The sequence below is a fragment of the Loxodonta africana genome, chromosome 10, assembly GCF_030014295.1.
Source record: "Loxodonta africana isolate mLoxAfr1 chromosome 10, mLoxAfr1.hap2, whole genome shotgun sequence".
Classification (NCBI taxonomy): Eukaryota; Metazoa; Chordata; class Mammalia; order Proboscidea; family Elephantidae; genus Loxodonta; species Loxodonta africana.
The window spans coordinates 113,199,126-113,225,908 of record NC_087351.1 but is presented as its reverse complement, the minus strand read 5'-3'; the positions used below and the strand labels follow the sequence as shown (position 1 = coordinate 113,225,908).

General features: G+C 50.4%; 1 protein-coding gene across 1 annotated transcript in view; it reads left to right on the top strand.

The window, feature by feature from the left end:
* LOC100677635 (cholesterol 24-hydroxylase) overlaps positions 1-23,226 on the top strand; it is a 35,738-nt gene extending 12,512 nt beyond the window's left edge. Inside the window, exons 4-15 of the mRNA XM_003408864.4 lie at positions 1,832-1,905; positions 2,346-2,432; positions 11,915-12,053; positions 12,753-12,863; positions 13,714-13,864; positions 14,061-14,123; positions 14,267-14,339; positions 16,563-16,647; positions 17,388-17,498; positions 21,389-21,477; positions 22,446-22,512; positions 22,903-23,226. Of these exons, the coding sequence (XP_003408912.1) occupies positions 1,832-1,905; positions 2,346-2,432; positions 11,915-12,053; positions 12,753-12,863; positions 13,714-13,864; positions 14,061-14,123; positions 14,267-14,339; positions 16,563-16,647; positions 17,388-17,498; positions 21,389-21,477; positions 22,446-22,512; positions 22,903-23,073 (1,221 nt within the window). The 3' untranslated portion in view covers positions 23,074-23,226. The remainder of the gene's footprint in view (positions 1-1,831; positions 1,906-2,345; positions 2,433-11,914; positions 12,054-12,752; positions 12,864-13,713; positions 13,865-14,060; positions 14,124-14,266; positions 14,340-16,562; positions 16,648-17,387; positions 17,499-21,388; positions 21,478-22,445; positions 22,513-22,902) is intronic.
* Positions 23,227-26,783: the final 3,557 nt, after the last annotated feature.

Below are 26,783 nucleotides of genomic sequence, written 5' to 3'. Positions count from 1 at the left end.
ATTCCGCCATGGGCAGAGTGTGCTGTCAGTGTGGGAAGTCAGAGAAAGCAGCAAGGTGATGGGTGTTCTCTGTGCAGCCTTCACTCCCCCAACCCGGGGACACCCAGCTGTGGGGGACACCCAACCATGGGGATACCTGGCCATGGGGACACCCATCCATGGGGGACACCTGACCATGGGGGGCACCTGACCATAGTGAACACACTCCTCTGTGGGAACACTTGACTATAGAGACACTCAGCTGTAGGGACACCCAACTGTGGGGACACTTGACTATGGGGGACACTTGACCATGGGAGACACCCAACCATGGGGGACACCACCCAACTGTGGGTCACCTGACCATGGGGACACCTGACCATGGGAACACCTGACCATGGTGACACCTGACCATGAGGGACACCTGACCATGGGGACACCCAGTCGTGGGGCCCTGACCATGGGGACACCTGGTAGAGCCTTGCTGAGGCTGCTGTGCAGTGTGGTGAGGCTCTTCCATTCAGCGTACAGAGGGCTGCTGCAGAGCACTGCTCGGGGACTCATGAGAGGGGCCTGGGAGGCAGGTACTGACTGTCGTTGTTCTTTTTTGCACAAGAGAAAACAAAGACATGAAGGTGTGGGGTAGTGACACAACTTAGCTTACAAATAACAGTGTTTGGGGAGGGTCCCTGGGATGTGGCTCCTGACCCAAGTCAGCCACTTCTAGGGTTTCCTTTCAGCTGAAAAATTGATATTAGACCCGCAGGAGCTACACTCGCAGAAGTCAGCAGCCCCTGGGTTAGTTTACAGCAGAGGCATCGCCTTACAGTTTCCCAGTGCCCACAGGATAAAGCTTGGCATTCCACAGCACAGGCCCCTGGGGTCTGGGCTCATGGCCTCTCCTGCCCGCCCTGTCGACTCCTGACTCCTCACACCTCTGCCTGAGTGTACCATGTGATTGCTTATGTCCACTCCTCTGCCCTGCCTCCCGCTGCCTGGATCACAGCCTCCTCTCCCAACTCCATCACATCAGATTGCCTGGATTCAATTCCCACATGCACTGTTTAGCCTGTGTGTAATCTTGGGCCATTTTAAAATAGCACCCACATGTTTGGGTTGACGGGGCATTAAGTGAGATACAATGAGAATGCTGGTTATTGAGTATCTGCTGTGTGCACGGCACTGTCTTCAGTACCTTTCAGGGAGGACTAACTTATTCTTCCTATCCTCATCTTGTAAGATGAAGAAACTGAGGGGCAGAGGAGGTGAATAACTCACCTAAGACTGTGTACTTGCCAAGTGATCGAGCAAGGATTCTGAGCTTGGGTTCCAATTTGAGCTGGCTGCAGAGCCCAAGCTGCTAGCCATTGGTCTATCCTCCCTCAGAAGCTGTTAGCCATTGGTAGTATTGCTAGCATTCAGCTCTCAGGATGGCAAATTGACCCTTCCTCCAGGAAGATTTCCTTGATCTCTGAGGCTGGGTTGGCACTTGGGACACTGAACCTGAGCTGAGTGTCTCTCCTATGTTCCAGAAGTCCTTCCTCTGGGCTTCTCCCACCCCCTACTCTGATTTCCCATTCTCACTGCTCTGTAAGGCAGTGTGGTGTGGGGTCCAGGGCGTGGGCTTTGGAATGGGAAACCCCCTTCAGCCCTCTGTGCCTTGCTTTCCCATCTGAAACCTGCAGTGGTGTTACTGGAAGGCAGGACTTCCTTGCTGGTGGCTGAAGACAAAGTGGGATCCTGTGTGAAGTGTTCACACCATAGCAGATGGTGATTATCTGGGGCATGGAAACTGCTGAGTCTCCCCAGTGCACCAGCTCATGTTGGTTTTCTTTGGGTGGGGGGTGTTTAGAAATTCCTGATGTCCACCAAGTACAGCAAGGACTTCAAGATGTACCGCGCAATCCAGACTGTGTTTGGTGAGAGGTGAGGCGCTGGGGGGGACCTGGGGGGGTGGATGGTGAGCGCAGAGGGTTTATGTGGCCATGAATGTGGGGTGTGGCATGGTGCCCGAGGCCATCGCAGGTGCCTAAGAAATGATGGTCACCTTTCTTCTCATGGTCACCTTCCTCCACCTCCCCCTCTAGATGGAGGTGGGGTGAGAGGATGCTGAGGTAGGGCATGTGGTCACCCTGTGTCTTTTTTTCCCCATAATTGTGGTAAAATTTACATCCTATAAAATTCACCGTTCTAACCATTTTCAAGTGGACGATTCTGTGGCATTCAGTACACTCACAATGTTACACAGCCTTTACCACTGTCTAGTTCCAGAACGTTTTCATCACCCCAAAAGGGAACCCCGTGCCCTACAGCAGTTATCCCGCACCCCCGCCCGGTTTCCTGCATCAAGTGTCCTGTTCCCGCAGACTCTTCGGCCAGGGCCTGGTGTCAGAGTGCGACTACGAGCGCTGGCACAAGCAGCGCAGGGTCATGGATCTGGCCTTCAGCCGGAGGTGAGTGAGGGCGGCTGGGCTGGTGAGAGGCGGAGCTGGGCTGGCCAGGGGCGGAGCTGGGCTGGCCGGGGCGGAGCTGGGCTGGCCGGGGTGGAGCTGGGCTGGATAGAGGCGGAGCTGGGCTGGCGAGAGGCGGAGCTGGGCTGGCCAGGGGCGGAGCTGGGCTGGCCGGGGCGGAGCTGGGCTGGCCGGGGTGGAGCTGGGCTGGATAGAGGCGGAGCTGGGCTGGCGAGAGGCGGAGCTGGGCTGGCCAGAGGCGGAGCTGGGCTGGCCGGGGCGGAGCTGGGCTGGCCGGGGTGGAGCTGGGCTGGATAGAGGCGGAGCTGGGCTGGCGAGAGGAGGAGCTGGGCTGGCCAGGGGCGGAGCTGGGCTGGCCAGAGGCGGAGCTGGGCTGGATAGAGGCGGAGCTGGGCTGGTGAGAGGCGGAGCTGGGCTGGCCAGGGGCGGAGCTGGGCTGGCCAGAGGCGGAGCTGGGCTGGATAGAGGCGGAGCTGGGCTGGCGAGAGGAGGAGCTGGGCTGGCCAGGGGCGGAGCTGGGCTGGCCAGAGGCGGAGCTGGGCTGGGTAGAGGCGGAGCTGGGCTGGCCAGAGGCGGAGCTGGGCTGGGTAGAGGCGGAGCTGGGCTGGGGAGAGGCGGAGCTTGGCTGGCCGGGGCGGAGCTGGGCTGGGTAGAGGCGGAGCTGGGCTGGCCAGAGGCGGAGCTGGGCTGGCCAGAGGCGGAGCTGGGCTGCTCTGTAGGAGGGCCTGGGGGGAAGCTGGGGTGTAGTCTTCGCCTGAGGGGGCTTCATCAGACCAAAAGGAGAGAGGGACGAGAGGGTGGACAGTCGTCCCATAGGCCGTGAGGCTTACAGAGACCACCACGAGGCTTGCAAATATCCAGGGCTGAGTGTTCATGAAGCCCAGAGGCGAGGGATCCCTGTCCTCCAAGGGTTCCTCCCACTCAGGCCTCTCTCCTCCTCTGGGCTTCTCATTTAGTTTTTTATAACATTTTATTTTTTGGTTATCATATTTTTAACAACCCTCTTGAGATACGATTCACATACCTTACAATTTGTACGATTCAATAGTTTGTAGTATATTCATCACCAAAATCAATTTGGGACATTTTCATCACCCTAGAAAGAAACCCTATACCTACTAATGGTCACTCCCCACCCCCCTCCCCAGCCCCACCCTTGTCCCTTGGCAGCGGCTGATTTGCTTTGTCTGGATTTGTCTATTCTGGACATTTCATGTAAATGGAATCATACAACACGTGGCCTTTTGTTACTAGATCCTTTTCCTTGGCATCGTTTTTTCAAGGTTTATCCACGTTGCAGCGTGCGTCAGCACTTCGTTCCCTTTTGTGGCTGAATAACATTCTCTCCTATGGATAGGCCACATTTTGTTTATCTGCTCATCAGCTGTTACGGATAACGCTGCTGTGAACATTCACGTGTGAGTTTTCGTGTGAACGTATGTTTTCATTTTTCTTAGGTATGTACTTAGGAGTAGGATTGCCCGGTCATATGATAACTCTATGTTTAAACTTTTGAGGAGGGTAATATTTTATTTTGATATATTTCAAATTTCTAGAAAAGAATCTTAATACTATTAAGGGATTCCCTGCATCTTTTAAGCAGATTTGACTACGCTTTACATTTTCCCCATTTGCCCCACACCACCATGTTGTTTATTCTCTCTCTACATGTATGTATGAATATATTTCACCTCTCTGCATGTGTTTGTACATATATTTATACTTTTTTATATAGTGCATATTTTTTAATCACTTGAGAGTAAGTTGAAGACACTGCTTTCTCTCACCCTGAAATATTTCTGTGGGCATTTCCTGAGGCCAAGGGCATTCTCACATAGCCACCGTGCAGTTATCAGAATCAGGAAATATAACAGTGATCCAATATTGTTACCTAATCCACGGTGCATATTCAGATCTTGACATTTGTGTCAAGTTATTTATTATTATTATTTTTTTTATGGCTACTATTTTCCTTGGAGCTCTGGTGGCACAGTGGTTAAAGCACTTAGCTGCTAACCAAAAAGGTTGACGGTCCGAACCCACCAGTCTCTCTGCTAGGGGAAAATGTGGCAGTCTGCTTCCGTGAAGATTACAGCCTTGGAAACTCTATGGGGTCGTCCTACTCTGTCCTATGGGATCACGATGAGTAGGAATTGACTTGATGGCAATGAGGTTTATTATTTTCCTTGTCCAGGATTCAATCCAGGATCATGTGTGGCATTTAATTGCCATGTCTCTCTTGTCTCCATTCTAGAACAGTTCTGTCTTTCCTTGACGTTCATGAGTGCAACCGTTCCAAAGATTTCAGGCTAGTTTTGTAGACAGTCCTTCCATTTGAGCTTGTCTTTGAGTTTTTGGTGGGAATGTCACAGAAGCGAAGTTGCGTTCTTCTCGGTGCATCGTATCAGGAGGCACGTGATGCTTATCTGTTCTCTTTTTGGAGACGCTCACTTTGATCACCTGAATGAGGTGCTACCTGCCAGGTTTCTCCATTGTGAAGTTACCGTTTCATACGTCACCTGTGGGCAGACTGAACTTTCGCTGCTGCCTCCTCACAGGTCCCCTGTCTCCTGTCTTCCTCCTCCAGTGCATCCTCCTCGCTGCCCTGGAGAAATCTTGCTAAAATGCACATCTGACCGCATCACTTCTCTGCTCTGAAGCCTTCAATGGCTCTCTGTTATCTGAAGATGAAGGTCAGACCCCACCCACCCCAAATCTGCCCCGTAACTACCCAGCCTCTGCCTCCTGTCTCCCAACTTTCTTGAACCACCGCGCACTTTCTGGAATCTCTACCTTTGCTTACACCATTCCCTCTGCCTCAGTGTGCCCCCTCTGGGGAATTCCTGGCCCTCCTTTCATACTCAGCGCAGATATCCCTGCTTCGGGAGTGTCCCCTGATCCCTGATGCTGAACCTGTGCCTCCAACACTCTCCTTTTATATCCACCGCAGTAATTGCCGTTCACATCAGCCTCCCCCATTAGGCCACAGGTCCCTAAAGGCAGAAGACGTGCCCTGTCCTTGGACCCCTGCACCCAGCACAGTGCTGGGCACACCATATGCCCTCCAGGATTGCCTGTACAGTCAATGAATGCATGAGTGAGTTAATGAATTGGAATAACCCTTGTTTTACTGGAAAGTTGCTAGAAGTGAGAATGCAAAGGAATAGACTAAAGAGAGTCATTTATTTAATATTTATCGTACGAAGAGCCAGGGCTCTTGTGTGAAGGCCATCCAAGCTGCTGTAGTCCCTGCTCTCAGGAAGTTTTGAGGTTACCAGAGGGCATAGATTATAACTGGGTAAGTACCCACAGTGGTTGTGACATGAACACCAGGGGCACCGTCTTGGTGAGCCCTCTCACGTACACAGGACCTCAAGTCTGCACAACACTTCAGAGCTCGTTAAGTCCTTCACATACATTTTTTATTTTTCAAGTCTCACAACAAGGTAGTCATCTTTGTTGTTGCTGTTAGGTGCCGTCGAGTCAGCTCCAACTCATACAATAGGACAAAACACTGCCTGGTCTTGTGCCATCCTGAGGATCGTTGTTATGCTTGAGCACATTCTTGCAGCCACTGTGTCAGTCCATCTTGTTGAGGGTCTTACTCTTTTTCACTGACTCTCTACCTTACCAAGCATGATGTTCTTCTCCAGGAGCTGGTCCCTCCTGACAACATGTCCAAAGTATGTAAGATGAAGTCCCACCATCATTGCCTCTAAGGAGCATTCTGGTTGTACTTCTTCCAAGACAGATTTGTTCATTCTTTTGGCAGTCCATGGTATGTTCAATATTCTTCACCATTACCACAATTCAAAGGCATCAATTTTTCTTCAGTCTTCCTTATTCATTGTCCAGCTTTCACATGCATATGAGGCATTTGAAAATACCATGGCTTGGGTCAGGCTGACCTGAGACATTAAAGTGACATTTTTGCTTTTTAATACTTTAAAGAGCTCTTTTGCAGCACATTTGCCCAGGGCAATGCGTCCTTTGATTTCTTGGCTGCTGCTTCCATGGATGTTGACTGTGAATCCGAGTAAAATGAGATCCTTGACAACTGCGATCTTTTCTCTGTTCATTGCACTGTTGCTTCTTGATCCAGTAGTCATCTTAATCTTAGAGATGGCTATTTTGTTGTAGAGTAAAATTTACGAAATGATAGAGAAGAAGCTTTGAAAGATGCTTGTAAGTATATATGAAAGTGTTATTGAACCTGGGTGGGTCCTAATTCACTAACAAAGAAAAGGTAGAGACCACCACTATGTTGCAGCTCTGCCATTACCCACACAGATTATCACTATATATTTGTAATAAAATTGTGAAAGTAAATTGCCGGTTTCTATTTTTCTAGATGGAGCCCTGGTGGCATAGTGGTTAAGAGATCGTCTGCTAACCAAAAGGTTGGCAGTTCGAATCCACTAGCTGCTCCTTGGAAACCCTATGGAGCAGTTATACTCTGTCCTATAGGGGTGCTATGAGTTGGAATCTACTCGAGGACAATGGACTGGGTTTACTTTCCTAGACATTACTTATACCTAAAGACTGTGGTTCTGCTTCTTTCCATAAAAGGCAAGAGAGTCAGGATTTTACCATACAGCTGACACTCTAGCTCAACAAAACTGTAAGAGATTCAGTCTTAGATGTTAACAAATGTTACCATGTAGAGCCATTGCACGCCCAGTGTCCTTTTTGTATAGCTAGCTACATGCAATCCAGACAGTCAACTGGAATGTTATTAAAAAAAAGAAGAGCTCCACATAATCTTGGAAATAAATGTTGTTGTTAGGTGCCGTCGAGTCAATTCTGACTCATAGTGACCCTGTGCACAACAGAACGAAACAATACCTGATCCTGTGCCATCCTTACAATTGTTGCTGTGCTTGAGCCCATTGTTGCAGCCACTGGGTCAATCCATCTTGTTGAGGGTCTTCCTCTTTTTCACTGACTCTCCACTTTACCAAGCATGATTTCCTTCTCCAAGGACTGATCCCTCTTGATAACATGTCCAAACTATGTGAGACATAGTCATAGACCATCCTTTCTTCTAAGGAGCATTCTGGTTCTACTTCTTCCAACAGATTGTTTGTTCTTTTGGCAGTCCATGGTTTACTCAATATTCTTTGCCAACACCACAATTCAAAGGCACCAATTCTTCTTCAGTCTTCCTCATTCATTGTCCAGCTTTTGCTGCATATGAGGCATTTGAAAACACCATGGCTTGGGTCAGGCGCACCTTAGTCCTCAAGGTGACATCTTTGCTTTTCAATACTTTAAAGAGGTCTTTTGCAGCCAAATTTGCCTAATGCAATGTGTCTTTTGATTTCTTGACTGCTGCTTCCATGGGTGTTGATTGTGGATCCAAGTAAAATGAAATTCTCGACAACCTCAGTCATTTCTTTGTTCATCATGATGTTGCTTATTGGTCCATTTGTGAGGATTTTTTTTTTTTTGAGGTGTAATCCATACTAAAGGCTATATAGTCTTTGATCTTCATCAGTGAGTGCTTCGAGTGTGCTTCACTTTCAGCAAGCAAGGTAGTATGATCTGTATAATGCAGGTTGTTAGTGGGTCTTCCTCTAATACTGATGCCCTGTTCTTCATATAATCTAACTTCTCAGATTATTTGCTCAGCATACAGATTGAATAGGTATGGTGAAAGGATACAAACCTGATGCACACCTTTCCTGACTTTAAACCGTGCAGTATCCCCTTGTTCTGTTCAAATGACTGCCTCTTGATCCATGTAAAGTTTCCTCATGAGCACAATTAAGTGTTCTGGAATTCCCATTCTCCACAATGTCATCCATAATTTGTTATGATCCACGCAGTCAAATGTCTTAGCATAGTCAATAAAACACAGGTAAACATCCTTCTGGTATTCTGTGCTTTCAGCCAGGATCCGTCTGACATCATCAGTGATATCCCTGGTTCCATAGCCTCTTCTGAATCTGGCTTGAATTTCTGGCAGTTCTCTGTCGGTATACTGCTGAAGCCACTTTTGAATGATCTTCAGCAAAATTTTGCTTACGTGTGGTATTAATGACATTGTTTCATAATTTCCACATTCAGTTGGATCACCTTTCTTGGGAATAGGCATAAATATGGATCTTTTCCAGTCGCTTGGCCAGGTGGCTGTCTTCCAAATTTCTTGGCATAGATGAGTGAGCATTTCCAGTGCCTACATCTGTTTGTTGAAACATCTCAATTGGTGTTCCGTCAATTCCTGAAGCCTTGTTTTTCACCGATGCCTTCTCTGCAGCTTGGAATTCTTCCTTCAGTACCATTGGTTTCAGATCATGTGTTACTGTCTGAAATGGTTGAACATCAACCAATTCTTTTTGGTATAATGACTCTGTGTATTCCTTCCATCTTCTTTTGATGCTTGATGTGTTGTTTAATATTTTCCCTGTAGAATCTTTCAGTATTGCAACTTGAGACTTGAATTTTTTCTTCAGTTCTTTTAGCTTGAGAAATCCTGAACATGTTCTTCCCTTTTGGTTTTCTATCTCCAGGTCTTTGCACATGTCATCATAATACTTTACTTTGTCTTCTTGAGCCACCTTTTAAAATCTTCTGTTCAGCTCTTTTACTTCATCATTTTTTCCTTCTGCTTTAGCTACTCAACATTCAAGAGCAACTTTCAGAGTCTCTTCTGACATTCATTTAGATCTTTTCTTTCTCTCCTGTCTTTTTAATGACCTCTTGCTTTCTTCCTATATAATGTACTTAAGGTCATTCCACAACTTGTCTGGTCTTTGGTCGTTAGTGTTCAACACGTCAAATCTTTTCTTGAGACGGTCTCTAGATTCAGGTGGGATATACTCAAGGTCATACTTTGACTCTCGTAGACTTGTTCGAATTTTCTTCAGTTTCACCTTGAACTTGCCTATGAGCAGTTGATGGCCTGTTCCACAGTCGGCCCCTGGACTGATGATATGGAGCTTCTCTGTCTTCTCTTCCCACAGATGGAGTTGATTTGATTTCTGTGTGTTCCGAGTGGCGAGGTCCACATGTATAAAAAAAAAAAGTCACCATTTATGTTGGTGAAAAAAGATATTTGCAATGAAGAAGTCATTGGTCTTGCAAAATTCAATCATGCAATCTCCGGCATCGTTTCTGTCACCAAGGCCATATTTTGCAGATACTGATCTTTCTTTGTTTCCAGCTTTCACATTCCAATCACCAGTAATTATCAATGCATCCTGATTGCATGTTCGATCAAATTCAGACTGCTGAAGTTGACAAAAATTTTCAGTTTCTTCATCTTTGGCCTTAGTGGTTGATGCATCAATTTGAATAATAGTCATGTTGACTGGTTTTCCTTGTAGGCATATGGATATTATCCCATCACTGACAGCGTTGTACTTCAGATAGATCTTGAAATGTTCTTTTTGACGATGATTGCAATGCCATTGCTCTTCAAGTTGTAATTCCCAACATAGTAGACCATATGATTGTCTGATTCAAAATGACCAATACCAGTCCATTTCAGCTCACCAATGGCTAGGGTATTGATCTTTATGCATTCCATTTCATTTTTGACGATTTCAAATTTTCTTAGATTCATACTTCATACATTCCAGGTTCTGATTATTAATGGATGTTTGCAGCTGTTTCTTCTCATTTTGAGTCGTGCCACATCAGCAAATGAAGGTCCCGAAAGCTTGACTCCATCTACGTCATTAAGGTCAGCTCTACTCTGAGGAGGCAGCTCTTCCCCAGTCGTGTTTTGAGTGCCTTCCAACCTGGGGGCTCGTCTTACGACACTGTATCAGACAGTGTTCCACTGCTATTCATAAGGTTTTCACTGGCTAGTGCTTTTCAGAGGTGGACTGCTGGGTCCTTCTTCCTAGTCTGTCTTAGTCTGGAAGCTTAGCTGAAACTTGTCTACCATACCTGCTGGTATTTGAATACTGGTGGCATAACTCCCAGCATCACAGCAACACACAAGCCCCCACAGTACAACAAACTGACAGACGCATGGGGGTGCAAGTAAATATATAACTGCAAACCATGTAAGTGTTAGGAAAAAAAGTCAAGGGTGCTATGGAGAGCATATAATTGGACCTCCCTGGGGTTCAGGGGACATGTCCCCAAGGAAGTGGTATTTGAGTGTCCATCTGCAGAGTGGGCAGAAGTCACAATGGTTAACAGGGGCACAGGAAGATGGAGGGTGGGAGGGAAGGGTGGTCCTACAGACGGGGCAGGTGTGCAGTGGCCCCGAAGTGGGAAGGAGCAGGATGCTTTGGAGGAGCTAAAAGGCAGTGGTGACAGGAAGACAATGTTGCAGACAGAAGACTGCAAGGGACGAACTCACTGCCACCAAGGTGAGGGTCTCACCTCTGTCCTAAGAGTGGCAGGTCGCTTCAGAGCATGTTAGGGTGGAGAGGGGTCCCCAGATCACAGGTGCTTTCTGCACAGCCCTGGGCCACAGGATGAGCTGTGCAGCAGGGTTGGGCACGGACTGGGCAGCGGCCAAGGATGCTGGGCCTGTGCCAGAGCCCGGGAGCCAGAACAGGGCTGGCTTTCTTTCCTAATTAAAAGAATTACCCTTTATCCCTCCTCCCCTCCTACTTTTTAATTAAATAAAAAAAAAATTTTTTTTTTTTGGAAATAATTTTAAATTTACAGAGGAGTTGCAAGAATAACAAAAGACGAAGAACTCCATGTCCCCTTTACCCAGATGATTAACATTAACAATTACGTTTAGTTACAAAGGCAGCATACTCTCAGTAAAACCTCAGACAACCCAGAAATATGCCAGGTATGGAGTAACAGTCTCTCCCCATCCCTACTGTCCTGGGGCTACCATTTTCACAAGTTTGGAGTGGATTCTTCCATACATCTTTCTACATAAACTCTATGCCTAGGAGACATCCTGGGGTCGCCGCCTGGAGGCAGGCGGCACCGTGGGTTGGGAATTCTGGGCTGCAGAGGGCGTCTGAAGCCTCATTCCCATGGAGGGTTGGGCACTATGGTTGCTCAAGGAGAGGGAGTGAAATGCAGAAACACATGGAGGCCTGGGGCAGGGCAGGTAAGGAGAGTGGGTAGCACAAGCAGAGAGGTCAGAGGGGCACTGGGGTGCCCTCCCTGTCCTAGGAGGCCCCACAGGCCTTTCCTATCTTCCTTCCCACTGTCATCTGGAATGTCTACACTGCCATGTCCCCTGGAGGTCGGGGTTGGGGGCTGTAGTTGCAGATAGAGGCCCCGTGGAACCGTGAAGACAAGGGCAAAGGGGATGTCTGTCTGTCCTGGGTAGAGAAGAAATGTGCAAACCTGGGCTTAGCTGGGTTCCCACAACCGTAACCTGTGGGCTGGGCCTTGAGGGGAGGCCAGGTGGGCTGGGCACCCATCTTTATTCTGTACAAGGGGTACAACATCGTCTCTGCAGAGGAGGAGGGTGGCAGGCAACCCACAGGACAGGGCTAGTCCCAGTGCCTGCTGACACCTCTGCTGTTCCCCAGCTCCTTGGTTAGCTTGATGGAAACATTCAACGAGAAGGCTGAGCAGCTGGTGGAGATTCTGGAAGCCAAGGCAGATGGGCAGACCCCAGTGTCCATGCAGGACATGCTGACCTGCACTGCCATGGACATCCTGGCCAAGGTGACGGTGGATGGCTGGGCAGGGGCGGGACGCCCCATGGGACCCAGGGGTCTTCTCTTTCTCTTCCTGGCTGTCCTCCCTTCCTCCTGTTCCTCCACATACCAGCATGCCTTTCTCCGGGTTTCACATACTTTATCTCCTTGAGATCAGGGCTATGAACTCATATCCTGGATATGGACACTGAGAGACGCAGGGGCTGGCCTGTAGGTAGTTGGTGGCAGAAGCAGGACTCGATTTCAGGTTGGCCTGATTGTGACCCCAAAGCCTACCCCTTCCATTGGGTATGGCTTGGTTGTCTACCCTGGCCGACTTAGGAGTAACCCAGATATTCCCTAACCCCACATAAAGGCAGGTCAGGCAGCTGAAGTATGAGAACAGTGAGTGAAGCACCCTTATTATTGTTGTTGTTATTCAAACAATTCATGGTGCAGCTGGGTGTAGAATGGACACCCAAGGAAGGCTGCATCTCAGGGGAAGGAAACCAAGGTTTACTGAGTAGCCACTATGTGCTCTTAATTCTCACTTTATCCCTCGGGGTTGGAATCATCATGGATCATTGTAGTAATAGTAGTTGATAAGATGATGCTCCTAAATCCTTAGCCCAGGGCCTGGGTCTCCAGCTGCCTTGTGCCAGGCTCTGCTCTGGACCTGCTGGCCTCGCATCCCCCAGGTATGAGCTGGCTCATCTCTCTCCCCCAGGCAGCTTTCGGGATGGAGACCAGTATGCTGCTGGATGCCCAGAAGCCCCTGCCCCGGGCAGTGAGAGTGATGTTGGAGGGCATCACCGCATCACGCAACACCCTGGCAAAGGTACTGCCTCAGCCCTGCCTCTAGTGGCCAGCCACTGCAGCCTGTGCTTTCATTTTCTGGAGCACATCCTTCAGTATTTTCCTCAGAATGGGTTTTGAGCTCTGGCATGTGAAGTGACTTACTTCACCCTCTGAATCACTTAGGATTTGCATTCATCTCCTAAAACTGAGGCTCAAAATGAAAGTGCTTAATAAGTAAATTAGGAGCTAAACTTTCTGTCCTGTAAAATGAGCCTCAAAGCAGGCAATCTGGGATGGCACCACAGTGTCCAGTGTTTCTGGATTTTTCTGTCTTTCTGTTCCATTGTTCTTAGCGTATCACTTGCCTGTTGTACAACGGCTGCTGTAGCTCCAGCTACCACCTCCCTGTTCTAGGCATAAAGAAGGACTAAAGGGGGAAGGTGGTACCCCGGGTGATGGTGCCCAGGTTCCCCCTCCTGTTTCCTGGGACTTCAGCCCCTGAGCTTTGCAGTCCCCTTGTGCCATCTCATTCACATTGGTAGTTGATTCCATTTCATTCTGCCTTTGATTTCTTCCTTCAATGAAATTCTAACTGCCCTCACCCGTCATTGATCCCTTCTTTTCCATTGCTGCATGGAGATGTTTAAGGCATCTTCCCATCATATGTAGGGATTTGGTATAGGAAGGGGAAGTCGATGCTTGGACTCAGGCCACCATCTTGATTTAGTCTCCCTGGCTACTTCATCTCTTCTAGAACTTTCTCACGTGCTTCCAACCTCCCAGCTTGCCAGTACTGCTGTGGCTTTCTAAAGTCATTTTGGGGTGGGGGGTGGGATGGGAGAGAAGACATGTGCGTTCAGTCAGCCACCTGTGCCGGAACCACTGTTTAGTTTTTACCAGGGAGGCGGAAGCAGCTGCGCGAGATTCGGGAGAGCATCCGCTTTCTGCGCCAGGTTGGCAAGGACTGGGTCCAGCGCCGCCGGGAGGCCCTGAAGAGGGGCGAGGACGTCCCCGCGGACATTCTCACACAGATCCTCAAAGGTGCGCTGGCTCCCTCTGAGGCGGGCATGAGAGGCTTCCTGTCAGGGTCCCGACCACAGCTGACTCCGGTTGTCTCTTGTCTGGTTTAAAAGGGAAAAGACTGGTTCTTTTTTTAAGCTGTGGGGAAAGGAAGCCAGGGATATGAGTGTCGCAGACATCTGCTGCTGGGGGACTGAGCCTCTCCTTTGTCTTTCAGCTGAAGAGGATGCCCAAGACGACGAGATTCTGCTGGACAACTTCGTCACCTTCTTCATTGCTGGTTGGTAGCTTCGGTGGTGCGCAGGGGCTCGGACCTTTGCAGAAATGATGGATGATGGGAGCTCTGGTCACTTTAGGCCCTGACTCTGAAGGAGCCAGCACCTGTCCCCTGTGTGGAGCTGTCTGTCTCCTCCTCTCCCACAGGTCACGAGACTTCCGCCAACCACCTGGCATTCACAGTGATGGAGCTGTCTCGCCAGCCAGAGATTGTGGCAAGGTACAGAGCCTACCCGGGGTGACCTTGAAGTTGACAGAGGGGTTTGTCTGATGTCATGGTCCCAGAGGGCCACCTACCTCTATTCTGTGGCTAAGCCCCTTCAAATATTCCTGCTTCCCTTCACCCCAGGGCCTTTGCACATGCCATTGGCACTTCTGAGATATTCTCCTTCCTGCTCTGCTCCTGGAGAACACCGCCCTCTCCTCATCTTCCTCTTCCTCCACAGGAGCCTTCTCTGACCCCTAAAGTAATCTCGCTGTGTTTTCCCTCCTAAACTCATCCCAGTGCATTCGTATTTTCTCCTGGGACCGTTTGCTTTAAGTCCATTTCGGCTCTGAAAACAGAAGCTCCAGGAGGGCAGAGCCGTGGCTCCAGCCAGGAGTGGGCCCTGAGAACTGAGAGCAGAATTCCGCATACAGAGCTGAGGGAGCTTGAGCCTTCAGCTGCAAAGACAGGAGCACATTGAGGAGATGGCATTGAAGGGGGCCCTTGGTTTCCTTAAATCCAACACACTGTGGCGAGCCATTCTCTCAGGGGCTGCTGCAGAGATCCACCCCGCACTCTGAAATGGACCAGACTGGGGGGCAGCAGCACTTGGTGGGGAGGTCCCTAATGGCAACTGTTAGTCATCTGAGCCGAAAAGGGCACCCATGGAAACATGCTGGAGAATGCAACATAGTTCATGGTTTTTTTTTTTTTTTTTTTTAATACAAAAGTTAATATGCTCTTTATAAAAAAATTTTGGAAAAGGCAGAAAAGTTAAAATAAGAGTAATTTTTAAAAACCATCCACGGTGCCCCTGGCCACCAGTGGTCATTCGCTATTGACGGCTGAATTTCCCTTCCACCCTTTTGTCTCAGCACACAGGGCTTTGGTGGGTTTCTCACCATTTGATTGCCCAGCCACTTCTATTTATGATGGCTTTATGGCAATGTCGCCCAAGTTACCACATTCCAAATACACTCTTTTCAAGTTTGTGATTAAACACGTGTGACATAAGATGTGCCCCTTTAACCATGTTTACGTGTATAATTCCGTGGCATTAACACAGTTGTCATGTGCGGCCATCACCACCCCAAACAGAAACCTATAAGCCATAACTCCCCTCCCTGCCCCAGCCCGGGTGACATTTCGCCTATTTTCTGTCTCCATTAATTTGCCTATTCTAGACATTTCAAATAAGTGGGATCAGACAATACTTGTCCTTTTGTATCTGGCATTTCATTTAGCATGTTTTCAAGGTTCATCCGTGTTATGGCATGTGTTAAAATTTCACTTCCTTTTATGGCTGAATAATATTGCTTGATATGTATAGACTGCGTCTGTTTGTCCACTCATCTGACCGCCACGTGGGTTGTTTCCACCTTTTGGTGTTGTGAATAATGCTGTCACGAACATTCACGGACAAGTTTTTGTTTAAACCCCTGTATTCGGTTCTTTTGGGTGTACAACCAGGAGTGGAATTACTGGGTCACCTGGCAACTCTGTTTCTTTCTGAGGACCCAGCAAACTGTTCTCCAGAGCGGCTGCACCATTTTACGGTTGTACTGGCCGTTTCTCTATCTCCCCTCCAACACTTATTATTTTCTGTGTTTTTTCAATAGCCACCAAAGTGGGTGTGAAGTGTAGCTTATTGTGCTTTCCATTTGCTAACGACCAGTGATGTCAAGACGTCTTTTCAGACACGTACTGGCCATCTGTGTATCATCTTTGGAGAACCAAATCCACTTTTTTTTTTTTTATTACGGAAAATTTCAAACCTACACCAGGGTAGAAAGAATAGTATGATAAATCCCACACACCCGTCACTCAGCTTCAACAAGTATCCGCCAAATCCGCTTTTAACGCTGTGTATCATTCTAACCAGGGCACGTCCTCAAGTTTCCTTACCTTGTGTCCCCGTGCGCCCGTGCTGCTGTTTTCCAGCTGCTGGCCACTGTCAATCAGGCCTTCTTCTGTCGTGTGCGGTATTTATTTCCTACAGCAGAGTCCAAGTAGCAAACACGAAGGGTGAATGCTTTAAGCCCCTGGAACGTATTTGCACATGGCTTGAGCACTTAGCTTTGAGAGTGACAGGAGATGGACATCTTGAGCAATAGGGCGGGGCAGTGTCTGTTAGTGGGAACCCCGTGCCTACTCTCCCTGCTTCCTCCATCCCCCACTCTTAAAACTCTGTGGGAAAAGTCTGGTCACAGCCTAACTCTTCTCTGTCTTCCCCCACAGGCTGCAGGCTGAGGTGGATGAGGTCGTGGGTTCTAAGCGGCACCTTGACTGTGAGGACCTGGGGAGACTGCAGTACCTCTCCCAGGTATGGGATGTGGGAGAGAAGCTTCTGGGCCCGCTGTCTGCCTGTATCCTTTAGGGATGTGCCCCTCGAACCCTGCTGCACAGCACAATTGCTTGGGAGATTTAAAAATTCCCAACACCCAGGCTGCACCCCAGACCCATGGCATCAGAGTTGCTGGAGTTGGGACCTGGGCTGCAGTATTTGTGAGACTCCCCAGGTGGTGTAGTGGTTAAGAGCTATGGCTGCTAACCAAAAGGTAGGCAGTTCAAATCCACCAGGTGCTCCTTGGAAACCCTATGGGGCAGTTCTACTCTGTCCTACAGGGTCGCCATGAGTCAGCATTGACTTGACAGCAACGAGTTTGGGTTTTTTTGTTTGTTTCAAGGCCACTCGAGTATCCAGGTTTGGAGACCAGCCCATTAGTGTTTGCATTTCCCACCTGGGCCTGGGCTTCACAAGCCTTAAACCTTCCGCCAGGGGACCAGGCCCAGCAGGGAGCCTTGCTCAATCCAGCTAGAAACACTGGTTAACCTTCAGCGGTTCCGGGGGATGATGAACCCTGGTTCAGAGGGAGGCCTTGGTCCTGCCCCAGCTCAGCCACTGTGGCTCTGCACAATGCCCTTCTCTTCTGGGCCTCAGTTTCCCCATCTGTCACTCGAGGAGTTGCAACTATGAGTGGGAGCAGAGGTGGGTCTGGGCACTCCACTGCCGCAAAAGGATCCCCTGACTTCTCCAATTATTTCTCTGTGTGGCTTCTGCAGGTCCTCAAAGAGTCTCTGCGGCTGTACCCACCAGCCTGGGGCACCTTCCGCCGGCTGGAGGAGGAGACCTTGATTGACGGGGTCAGAGTTCCCGGCAACACCCCGCTCCTGGTTTGTGGCTGCTTGGGGTCCCCCTGCCTGAGGTCAGGGGAGCGTGTGGCTCAGGTCTCCTCACAGGACTTGCTGGTCTCCCTGTGCTTTCTCATTTGAGCCTCAGCATTACCCTGGGAGTTCTTTTCCTCCCAATCGATCCCTACCGCAATCCATACCGCCCCGTTTAAGAGTACAGAGGGTAATTCTGGCGGGTGGTGCTACATTTACAGTTGAGGCTGAGGCTCAGAGAGGTTAGGTCACTTCCCTGAGGTCACACAGCAGGCAAGGGCAGATACAGGATGTGCCCCAATTCACGTCCGACCTAAATGTGTCCTAGTTTCTTCTCCTCTACCCTTTCCACAGCCTCTGGTCCCCTGTGGCCGACTCCCTGCTCCCCCACTCTGAGCCTGTCTCTTTCTCTGCTTACTTACACACTCATTTATGCATTCATTCATAACGACCTCCCCCAGGCCCACCACCCCGCCTCTAAAGCTAGAATATAATGAATTACATATTTCCACTCCCTACTTCCCCCAGAATTAAATGCTGTCCTGAATTTTGTGTTGGCCATTCCCTCGCCTTTTCTTTTTAGTTTTAGTGGGTATGAGTACTGATGCAATAATATGTTCTAGAACTTGTTTTTTCTCTGGATAATGACTTCTAAGATTTGTGTAGGTTTCTACGTACGACTGTAGTCCTTCCATTTTCACTGCTGTGTGATATTCCGGTGCGTGAGTAGACCACCTTTTGCTTATCCATTCTGTGGCATCTGAGAAACTTCCAGTCTATTCACTGCTGCTGCTGTGTGTTCCTGTCTGTTTGTCCTGGTGCCCACGCACAGGCGTGTCTCTGGGACACGAGCCTGGGAGTGGATGGCTGGGCCATAGGACATATGAATGTTTGACTTTACCAACTGATGCCAAATTGTTTTCCACGGTGGCTCGGTCGATTCAGACATCCACTAGCCATGTCCGTCATCCTCTCTGCCTTAGTATCTAGTGCTGCTATAACAGAAATACCACAGGTGGGCTACTTTAACAAACAGAAATTTATTTTCTCACAGTTAGAAGACTGGTGTGCCAGCTCTGGGGGAAGGCTTTCTCTCTCTGTTGGCTCTAGGTGAAGGTCCTTGTCTCTTTGTAGCTTCTGCTCCTGGGTGATCTTCATGTGGCTTGGTGTCTGTCTTCCCCCATCTCTGTTTCTCTTGCTTGCCTGTTTAATCTCTTTTTATATCTCAAAAGAGATTGACTCAAGAGACACCCTACACTAATCCTGTCTCATTAACATAACAAAGAGGCCCCATTCCCAAATGGAATTATAACCACAGGCACCAAGATTAGGATCTACAACACATATTTTGGGGGGACACAATTCAATCCATAACACTCTCCAACACTTAACCTGTTGCCGTCAAGTCGATTCTGACTCATAGCGACCCTGTAAGACAAAGTAGAACTGCCCCATAGGGTTTCCAAGGCTGTAATCTTTACGGAAGCAGACTGCCACATCTTTCTCCCGTAGAGCGACTGGTAGGTTTGAACTGCCGACCTTTTGGTTAGCAGCCAAGAGCTTAACCACTCTACCACCGGGGCACCTTCTCCAACGCTCAGTATGGTCCAATTTCTTAGCTTTTGCCAATCAAATAGCTGCAGAAAAAAGTATCTCACTGTGGTGGTTTGTTTTTTTTTTAACAACTTTTTTGAGCTATAACTCATGTACCAAACAATTCTCTCATTTAAAGTATAAAAACCTAGTGCCGTTGAAGTATCACAATCCAATTTTTTTTTTTCCTAGCATGTTTACAGATGTGTACAACCTTCCCCACGGTGAATTTTAGAACATTTTCATCTCCCTGGTCTTGATTTGCACTCTGCTGATTGCAAATGGAGCCCTGGTGGTGCAGTGGTTAAAAGTTTGGCTGCTAACCAAAAGGCCAGCAGTTTGAATCCACCAGCCGCTCCTTGGAAACTCTATGGGACAGTTCTGCTCTGTCCAATACGGTCACCATGAGTCAGAATTGGCTTGACAGCAGTGGGTTTTTGATTACAAATGAAGTTGAGTATCTCCGCACAGGCTTTTCCTCTTTTGTGGGGTGTTATTTATTTCTCCCTCTCAAGTTTGTTTTTTCTTATTGCTGTGTAGGTGCATTATAAAAAATTCATTTATTCGTCATTTGTCCGTTGTATCTGTTCCAACTGTCTTCTCCAAACCTGGGGCATATTTTCTTTAAGATGTTTTTGATGATTAGACATTCTTGACTTTTTCATGCTTGATTCTTTAGTTTTGTCTTGTTGTAATTGGTCTGGAATTGATTTTGGGTATGGTGTGAGGTAGGGATCCATTTTTATTTTTACATATGGATAACTACGTTGTCAGCCCTAGGCCTTCTCTATATCTATCACTATTTCATCTGTGTGGCTCACTCTTCTGCTCTGATGGTCTTTTTCTTTTTTCTACCCCTGTATCAGTATCACTCTGCCTTAATGATCAAGCATCTCTTTAGAGATGTCTCTTAGACATGTGCCCAGGAGTAGATGGCTGGACTGCAAGACATATGAATGTTTAACTTTACAGACTGATGCCAAATTATTTTCCAGAGTGGCTTTGTCAGTTCCGACACCTGCTAGCCATGTTCCTCATTCGCTTTGTCTTAGTTCCCTAGTGCTACTATAACAAAAACACCACAAATGGCTGGCTTTAATGAACAGAAATTTTTTGTTAGGGCAGGGCAAATCTCTGTGGCCGACTTTCAACCTGGAATTGAAGAGCCACGTGGGCTTTGAGCAGGAAGACCCAAGCTCCAATGCCAGCCTTTCTCCCAGCTCTCTGGGTCATCTCAGGCAAGGCTTTGACTCTCTGGATCCGGTTTCATCCTTGTAAGATGCGATATGATAGTGCCTAAGCCGCAGTTTGGAAACCCTGGTGGTACAGTGATTAAGTGCTACAGCTGTTGACCAAGAGGTCGGCAGTTTGAATCCACCAGTCACTCCTTGGAAACTCTATGGGGCAGTTCTACTCTGGCCTATACGGTGGCTATGAGTCGGAATTGACTCGATTGCAATGGGTTTAAGTCGCAGTTTATTGAGAAGAATGAATACAATAACGTATGTCTGGCAAAAACCCCTGTCATATAGCATGTGCTCTTTGCTGACCTCAACACCCCTCCTATAAGCCCACTCATTTCTCAGAGCTCAGCCCCTTTCATCCTTTCTCTCCATGTCCCTCGCTGCTCTGGACTCTCAGCACAGAGAACCAGAGGCTGAGTGGGCTCAGGTGATGATTTGTCCAAGGGTGGAAGGGGCAGAGGGCAGCACCCAGGGTCCTAATGATGGGGGTGGGTGCTACTGCTTCTCGAACACCAGATACATGGAGGCCAGGGGTAAAAAGCATCAACCCCAGCCAGAAGCCACCATGCCACGCTGGTGAAAGGCTGGTGGGGGTCTGCTACTCCCCCACCCCTGCTGAAGCAAGCCTGGAGTTGAAGTGAAACCTTTGAATAACAACATGATTTCAGGGATCTAGAGAAAGGTGGTCTCACGGAGTCAGACCTGAATTTGCATCTTACTTGCTGGTGACTTCAGGCAATCACTGAGCCTCTCTCTGGACCTCAGTTTCCTCATCTGTAAAATAGGGATAATTGTAGTGTGGTGGCCATCAGTGGGTGCCTCTGTACTTTGGGTACCCCTTTCTTCCTCTTACAGATTTTTTAGGGCCCAGTGGAATCCCACTCCTGCTGTGACAGGCTGGTGGGTGGAGGGGCGGGTGGGTGGAGAGATGGTGGGTGGAATGGGAGTGGCCGCTTTGCTCTGAGTCACCCCATTGGGACTCAGTGGACACAGTGGGTGGGGGAGGTGTGAGGGGACCAGTCTGGGCTGGAACCAGAGACAAGCAAACCCTTTGTCTGATAGTTCAGCACCTACGTCATGGGGCGGATGGACACGTACTTTGAGGATCCATTGACTTTCAACCCTGATCGTTTCAGCCCTGAAGCACCCAAGTAAGACCCTCCTCGAGCTGTCCCTGATAGGAGGCCTGGGAGAAGGATGGCCACACCCACCTCTGGTCTAAGCCGCCCATGCCCACTGACCACACGTGGCCCCCCAGATCCCTGTAAAGGGGCTGTGATTTTACTTTGCTTTACCAGGGGGATTCACAGCTCAGAGAGGCTAGGTCAGTTGCCCAAGGACCCCAGCCAGTAGGTAGAATTGAACTGAGCTCCATCTGGCTCTAAAGCCCACACTCACAACCAGCACCTTATACTGGGAACTGTGTGACTTGGGCAAGCAGCTTTCCCTCTCCCAGCTTTGATGTTCCCATCTGAGAAATAGGAATACTAATGGCTCTGTCTTGAGATTGTTGTGGGAGTTAGTGTGATCACATAGTGGGGAGAGTGGGGCTTGGGGGGCTGGCTGCCTGAGTCTATGCCCAGGCTCTCCTCAGAGCTGGACATGCAACCAACCCAATGAGTAAGGGCCGAGACACTCTGCCTCTCTGAGCCTCAGTTTCCCTTATCATCAGTGACACAGGGATAACAACAGCTCCTTTGGGAGGGTCCAGAATAGGCTACAGTGAGAAGTGCGGAGCCAGAGCTTAGCAGAGTCAGCTGGCGATGTTATTGATAGTTGTTGTCCAGTCCATTCTGACTCCTGGCGACCCCATGTGTGCAGAGTAGAACTGCTTCATAGGGTTTTCTTGGTTGTAATCTTAAATGAAAGCAGATCACCAGGCCTTTTCTTCTGAGGTACTGCTGGGTGGGTTTGAACTGCCAACCTTAGGTTAGCAGTCAAGTACAAACTATTTGCACCACCCAGGGACCTGTGTTGTTTTTAGTGCAAGGCCCCTAGCTCCTGGCACAAAAGCTGGCCATCAGCAAGGAAGGGCTTGTCAGTACTGCCACCAACCCCACAGCCTGTGCGCTGCTGGGGTGCCCTGGCAGCCTGCCTCCTGACCCCTCTTTCCCTGCAGGCCTCGGTTCACCTACTTCCCCTTCTCCCTTGGCCCCCGCTCCTGCATCGGGCAGCAGTTTGCTCAGGTAGGAGGGGAGGGGCTGGGGTCTCTGTCAGGTAGGAGGGGCAGGTGGGGTTTCTGTCAGGTAGGAGGGGTGGGGCTGGGGTCTATGTCAGGTGGGAGGGGTGGGGCTGGGGTTTCTGTCAGGTAAGAGGGGCCAGGCTGGGGTTTCCTCTGGGCTTCAGGGCCATTTGCCCAAAAGTGGCTGCAGCGGGGTGGCTTGTCCTGAGGCCCTCTAGGCTGGGGGCCCAGCTGAGCCCCGGAATGGCCATGTTCTGTGCAGAGGCTTCCACGGAGGAGAGCCCGAGGAGCTCTGTGGAGGGGGTGGATGTGGAGCGTGGCAGTCACCCCTTCCTTCCTTCCCCCTTTCTCTGGCTGGCGCTTACTGACCCCGTGCCCCCTCCCATGTGCACAGATGGAGGTGAAGGTGGTCATGGCCAAGCTGCTGCAGAGGCTCGAGTTCCACCTGGTGCCCGGCCAGCGCTTCGGGCTGCAGGAGCAGGCCACACTCAAGCCTCTGGACCCCGTGCTATGCACCCTGCGGCCACGCGGCTGGCAGCCTGCACCCCCACCACCACCTTGCTGAGGGCGCCTGCCCTGGGGCTTCCGGCAGGATCGGACTCCTGGGTGGGGGCTGCCGCCCTCCTCTGCCACCCCACCATGCCCACCCCGCCACCCTGCCCCTGTCCTTTGGGGCCCCTTCCACTCTGGCTCCGAGCGGGGCCTCTGCTAACCACCGTCTGCTTCATCCCCTCAGTGCTCCCTGCCGCCTGCTGACCACTGCCCTCCTGAACTGTCCTCCTAACTCCCCGCTCTGAACCTTTGCACAGGCCTCCCCTCTGCTGAGGCACCCTAACTCTTGCTCACTCCCTGAAGCTTTCTTCAGGTGTCACCTCCTTCTGGAAGCCCTCGCTGCCACCCCGGCCGGGCTGGGGCCCCTCTTCTGTGCTCCCTTGGTTACCTGTGCTACCTCTAACACACACTGACCACACTGTATCGTGAGTGTCCGTGGACATGGCCGACCGCCTTGGCAGGTTGTGAGGGCCTCGAGGGTGGGGGCTGCCCATGATTCGTCTCTGAGTCCCCAGGCCTACCTAGGGCCTGGCACAGAGTCAGTGCTCAATAAATGTGTGATGACTGCATGAATGAATGGTGGACTGGGTCATGGCACTCTGGCCTCAGTTTGCTCATCTGTGAAATGGGTGTGAGGGGGTGTTGAGGCAGATCTGTCTGAGGGCTGGCCCAGCTCTGGAAGCTGCAGCCCACAAATGCCCAGGAAATGCCCAGCAGACAGCGCCACATTGGAAGAAGACAGACTGCTCCGGTTCCCAGGAGGCACCTGCCTTATGAATCCTGTTGCTGATGGGCAGGGTACGGGGTCAGGATGACAGGAGGGTGGCTGGTTTGGAACGCTGAGATCTGGACGAGGGTACTGACTCCCCAGGTGGTCACACGGGGGCTGGAGCATGAGGCCCTCTTGGGGCAGCTTGGAACTGAGCAGGCAGACCTGGCCTCTGCCCACGGCACTCCACAGAATTGCTGCCCCTCCTCTGGTTGGGGCCCAGGCAGTGAGACAGTCACCCTCCTGGGGGTGGGGATGTTGGGGGGGGGTGGAAGAAGCCCTCCCTTCCTGCTCAGGACCTAGAGGTGCTCACAGGTCAGTGAATACTGGGCTGTGCCCCCGGGCCATCCAAGGTCCCTGCAGAGAAAAACCACCCCCACGCCCCGCCTGGGATCTGTGCCCCCGGAAGGGCCCCTCCCTGACACGAGTGGGAGGCCTTGATCATATCATCTGATTTGATCAATGCCGCAGTCCTAATGATAGCTCTGAGGGACCACCCCATTCAGCAGATGGGGAAATCGAGACTCAGGAGAAAGTGACATGCTCAGGACAGGTGGTGGGGGGGTGAGCTGAGGGTCCTGCTTCCAGAGCAACTCAAGCAGCTTTGAATTCCTTGGGGAAGGGGTCCTCCTGGTTGCCCAGACCTTTGCTAAATCACCTGGGCATCTGGCTGGACGCTTAGCAGGTAATACTCCTTGCAACCGTCTGTTTCCAGTTCCCTACTCTGCACATCGAAAGCTGCCCCTCACTTGACAGTGCCCTCCCACAAGCAGCCCCTTTCTGCAGCCTCCCAAATGCTGCTGTCTCCTCCCATCTGGTTCTTAGGCCCTCAGCCCTGCCCTATCCCCTGACTTGGCCTGTTACAGTCCCCCTGCACAGTCCAAGCCCTCTCGCCCCTTCCACCCCACACACAAGCCCCCCACCCCACACAGTCCACGCCCCGCACAGTACAGAGCCTCCTCCCACTTCTTTCACTGCCCATCTAAAAGGCCCGAAGGACACTATGCCTCAGCACTCAGGGGTACCACCTGGCACCTGGAGCGGTCTGCAGGGGCTGCCCCCCCATCCCCGGCAACTTCAGTTGCATTTTCTGCCCCGTGGCTAGGCAAATAGCCAGTCACTGAGCCTGAACCTCCCTCTCATTGTTTCTTCAAATTCCCACTGGAGATAGGCACTGAGCGTGCCTATTTCACAGATGGGGAAGGCAAGGTCCCAGCACAGCCAGGCTACAGGAGTCAGAACTTGAACCCATGGTCTTTCGTTCTGGTGGCCTTCCACGGCTCCACATGCCCTGTCACTGCAGGCCTGGGTCTCACCCTCTGAGTGTGGGAAACTAGAGGGCTGGGTTGGTGAAGTGAGGGGTAAGAGTAAGGCCTGGACTCCTCCCTGACTCCATCACTGCTGCCTCTGGAGCCCCAGTGCCTGTCCTGGCTCTCCCGAGCTCCCTCCTTCTCCTCCAAATGGGGTTCATGTGAAGGTGGTCCTGGCTGCACAGAGGGCCACCTGGGCGGGTGAATCAGGGGTAGGACACTATAACTGGGACTTTTTTAAGACCCCCCAGGAGGCACCAATGTGCACAGGGCTGGGCCACCAGTCAGGGGAAGCAGGTCCCTGGGGCCTGGCCCCAAGCAGCCAGGAAGATGGATAGGGTTAAACCCAAGACTGCCTGCTGGCTATGGGGCTTGGGCCTCAGTTTCCCCATCTGTAAGGAAGAATCAATAATAGGACCCACTTCCTAATGTTGGTGGGGGAATGAATAGAGCTCGTACATGGATCCTGCTCTGCACAGAGCCAGTCAGCATCGCCGTTCCACCGGTCAGCAGTTATTATTACTGACGGCAGCACCTGTATTCAGCGGTGTCACCGGGGGGGTGGGGAGTGTGGACCACACCAGGTGACACTGTCAGAGGGGGTGTTACCAAAATGACTGTTTATAAACCTATCCCTGTAGTTTTTTTGTAGTTAGTTATAACAACAAAAACATTTGTCATCAGCCCAGCTTACTTACGTGTATCAATATGCCCACAAAGCTGAAGCTCTGTGCTGATTTACTCTCTGAGCCTCTAAAGCTCTCCGGTCAGAGCTGTGGTCACAACCCAATGACAACGGTGCTTCCAGTCACCTGGGTTTGTCTGCAAGTGCTACAAGCAGGCGCTGCGGTTTTTTTTTTTTTAGTGTTACAGTCGCTGATTTTGTAAAATTTTCTGGAGTTTTAGCTACAATATTGTGGTAATTAGTATTTATGAACTTATATCAATAACTTTTTTGAGAATGAAGTAGCAATTAGAGAAAAAGAAGGAAGGATATGCAGGAATGAGGATTTACGAGTAACATCAGTACAAAAAACATTCCTGAGGATTCTATACGGTCTGGGATAGGAGGAGGTCTATGCGGGGGGATGAGCTACCGCACTGGGTGACACCAACCCTAGTGACACCATTGCCTTTATCGTTTGTTACCTGCGAGATGAAGACGTCCCAGAGCAGGAAAGGCCGCCGGGTAGGCGGGGCGGTGCAGTTCTGAGAATGACCACACGGTGGCGCCCCGGCGCAGCGCCGGATCCGCCCGCGTTGCAGCTTGGGCTGTGCCTTCCCCACCTGCCAGAGGGTTCTCAGGTCCCGAGATGGGGGACATGGGGGACCAAGCCCAGCTCATGAAGGCAGGGGTAGGGTGGGGATGCACACCTGACCTGGGACCATGCGTGGGTCATCTCAGGCATCCATTGGCCACTGGAAGGATGGACACCGCCGTCCCCATTTCACAGATGTGACTGCTGAGGCCTGACCCCTGACTCGCCTGGGGACAGGCAGCTGGTACAGGCGACAGGGGCACTGGCACCCAGGCAGGGGCTGGTGATCGCTCCCTGGTTTCCCAACACCTCTTTGGAAATGGGCCTGGGTTTGGCGGTGGAACACTGACCACAGAGGCTGCGCCTGGTGGCTGGTTCAAAGCCA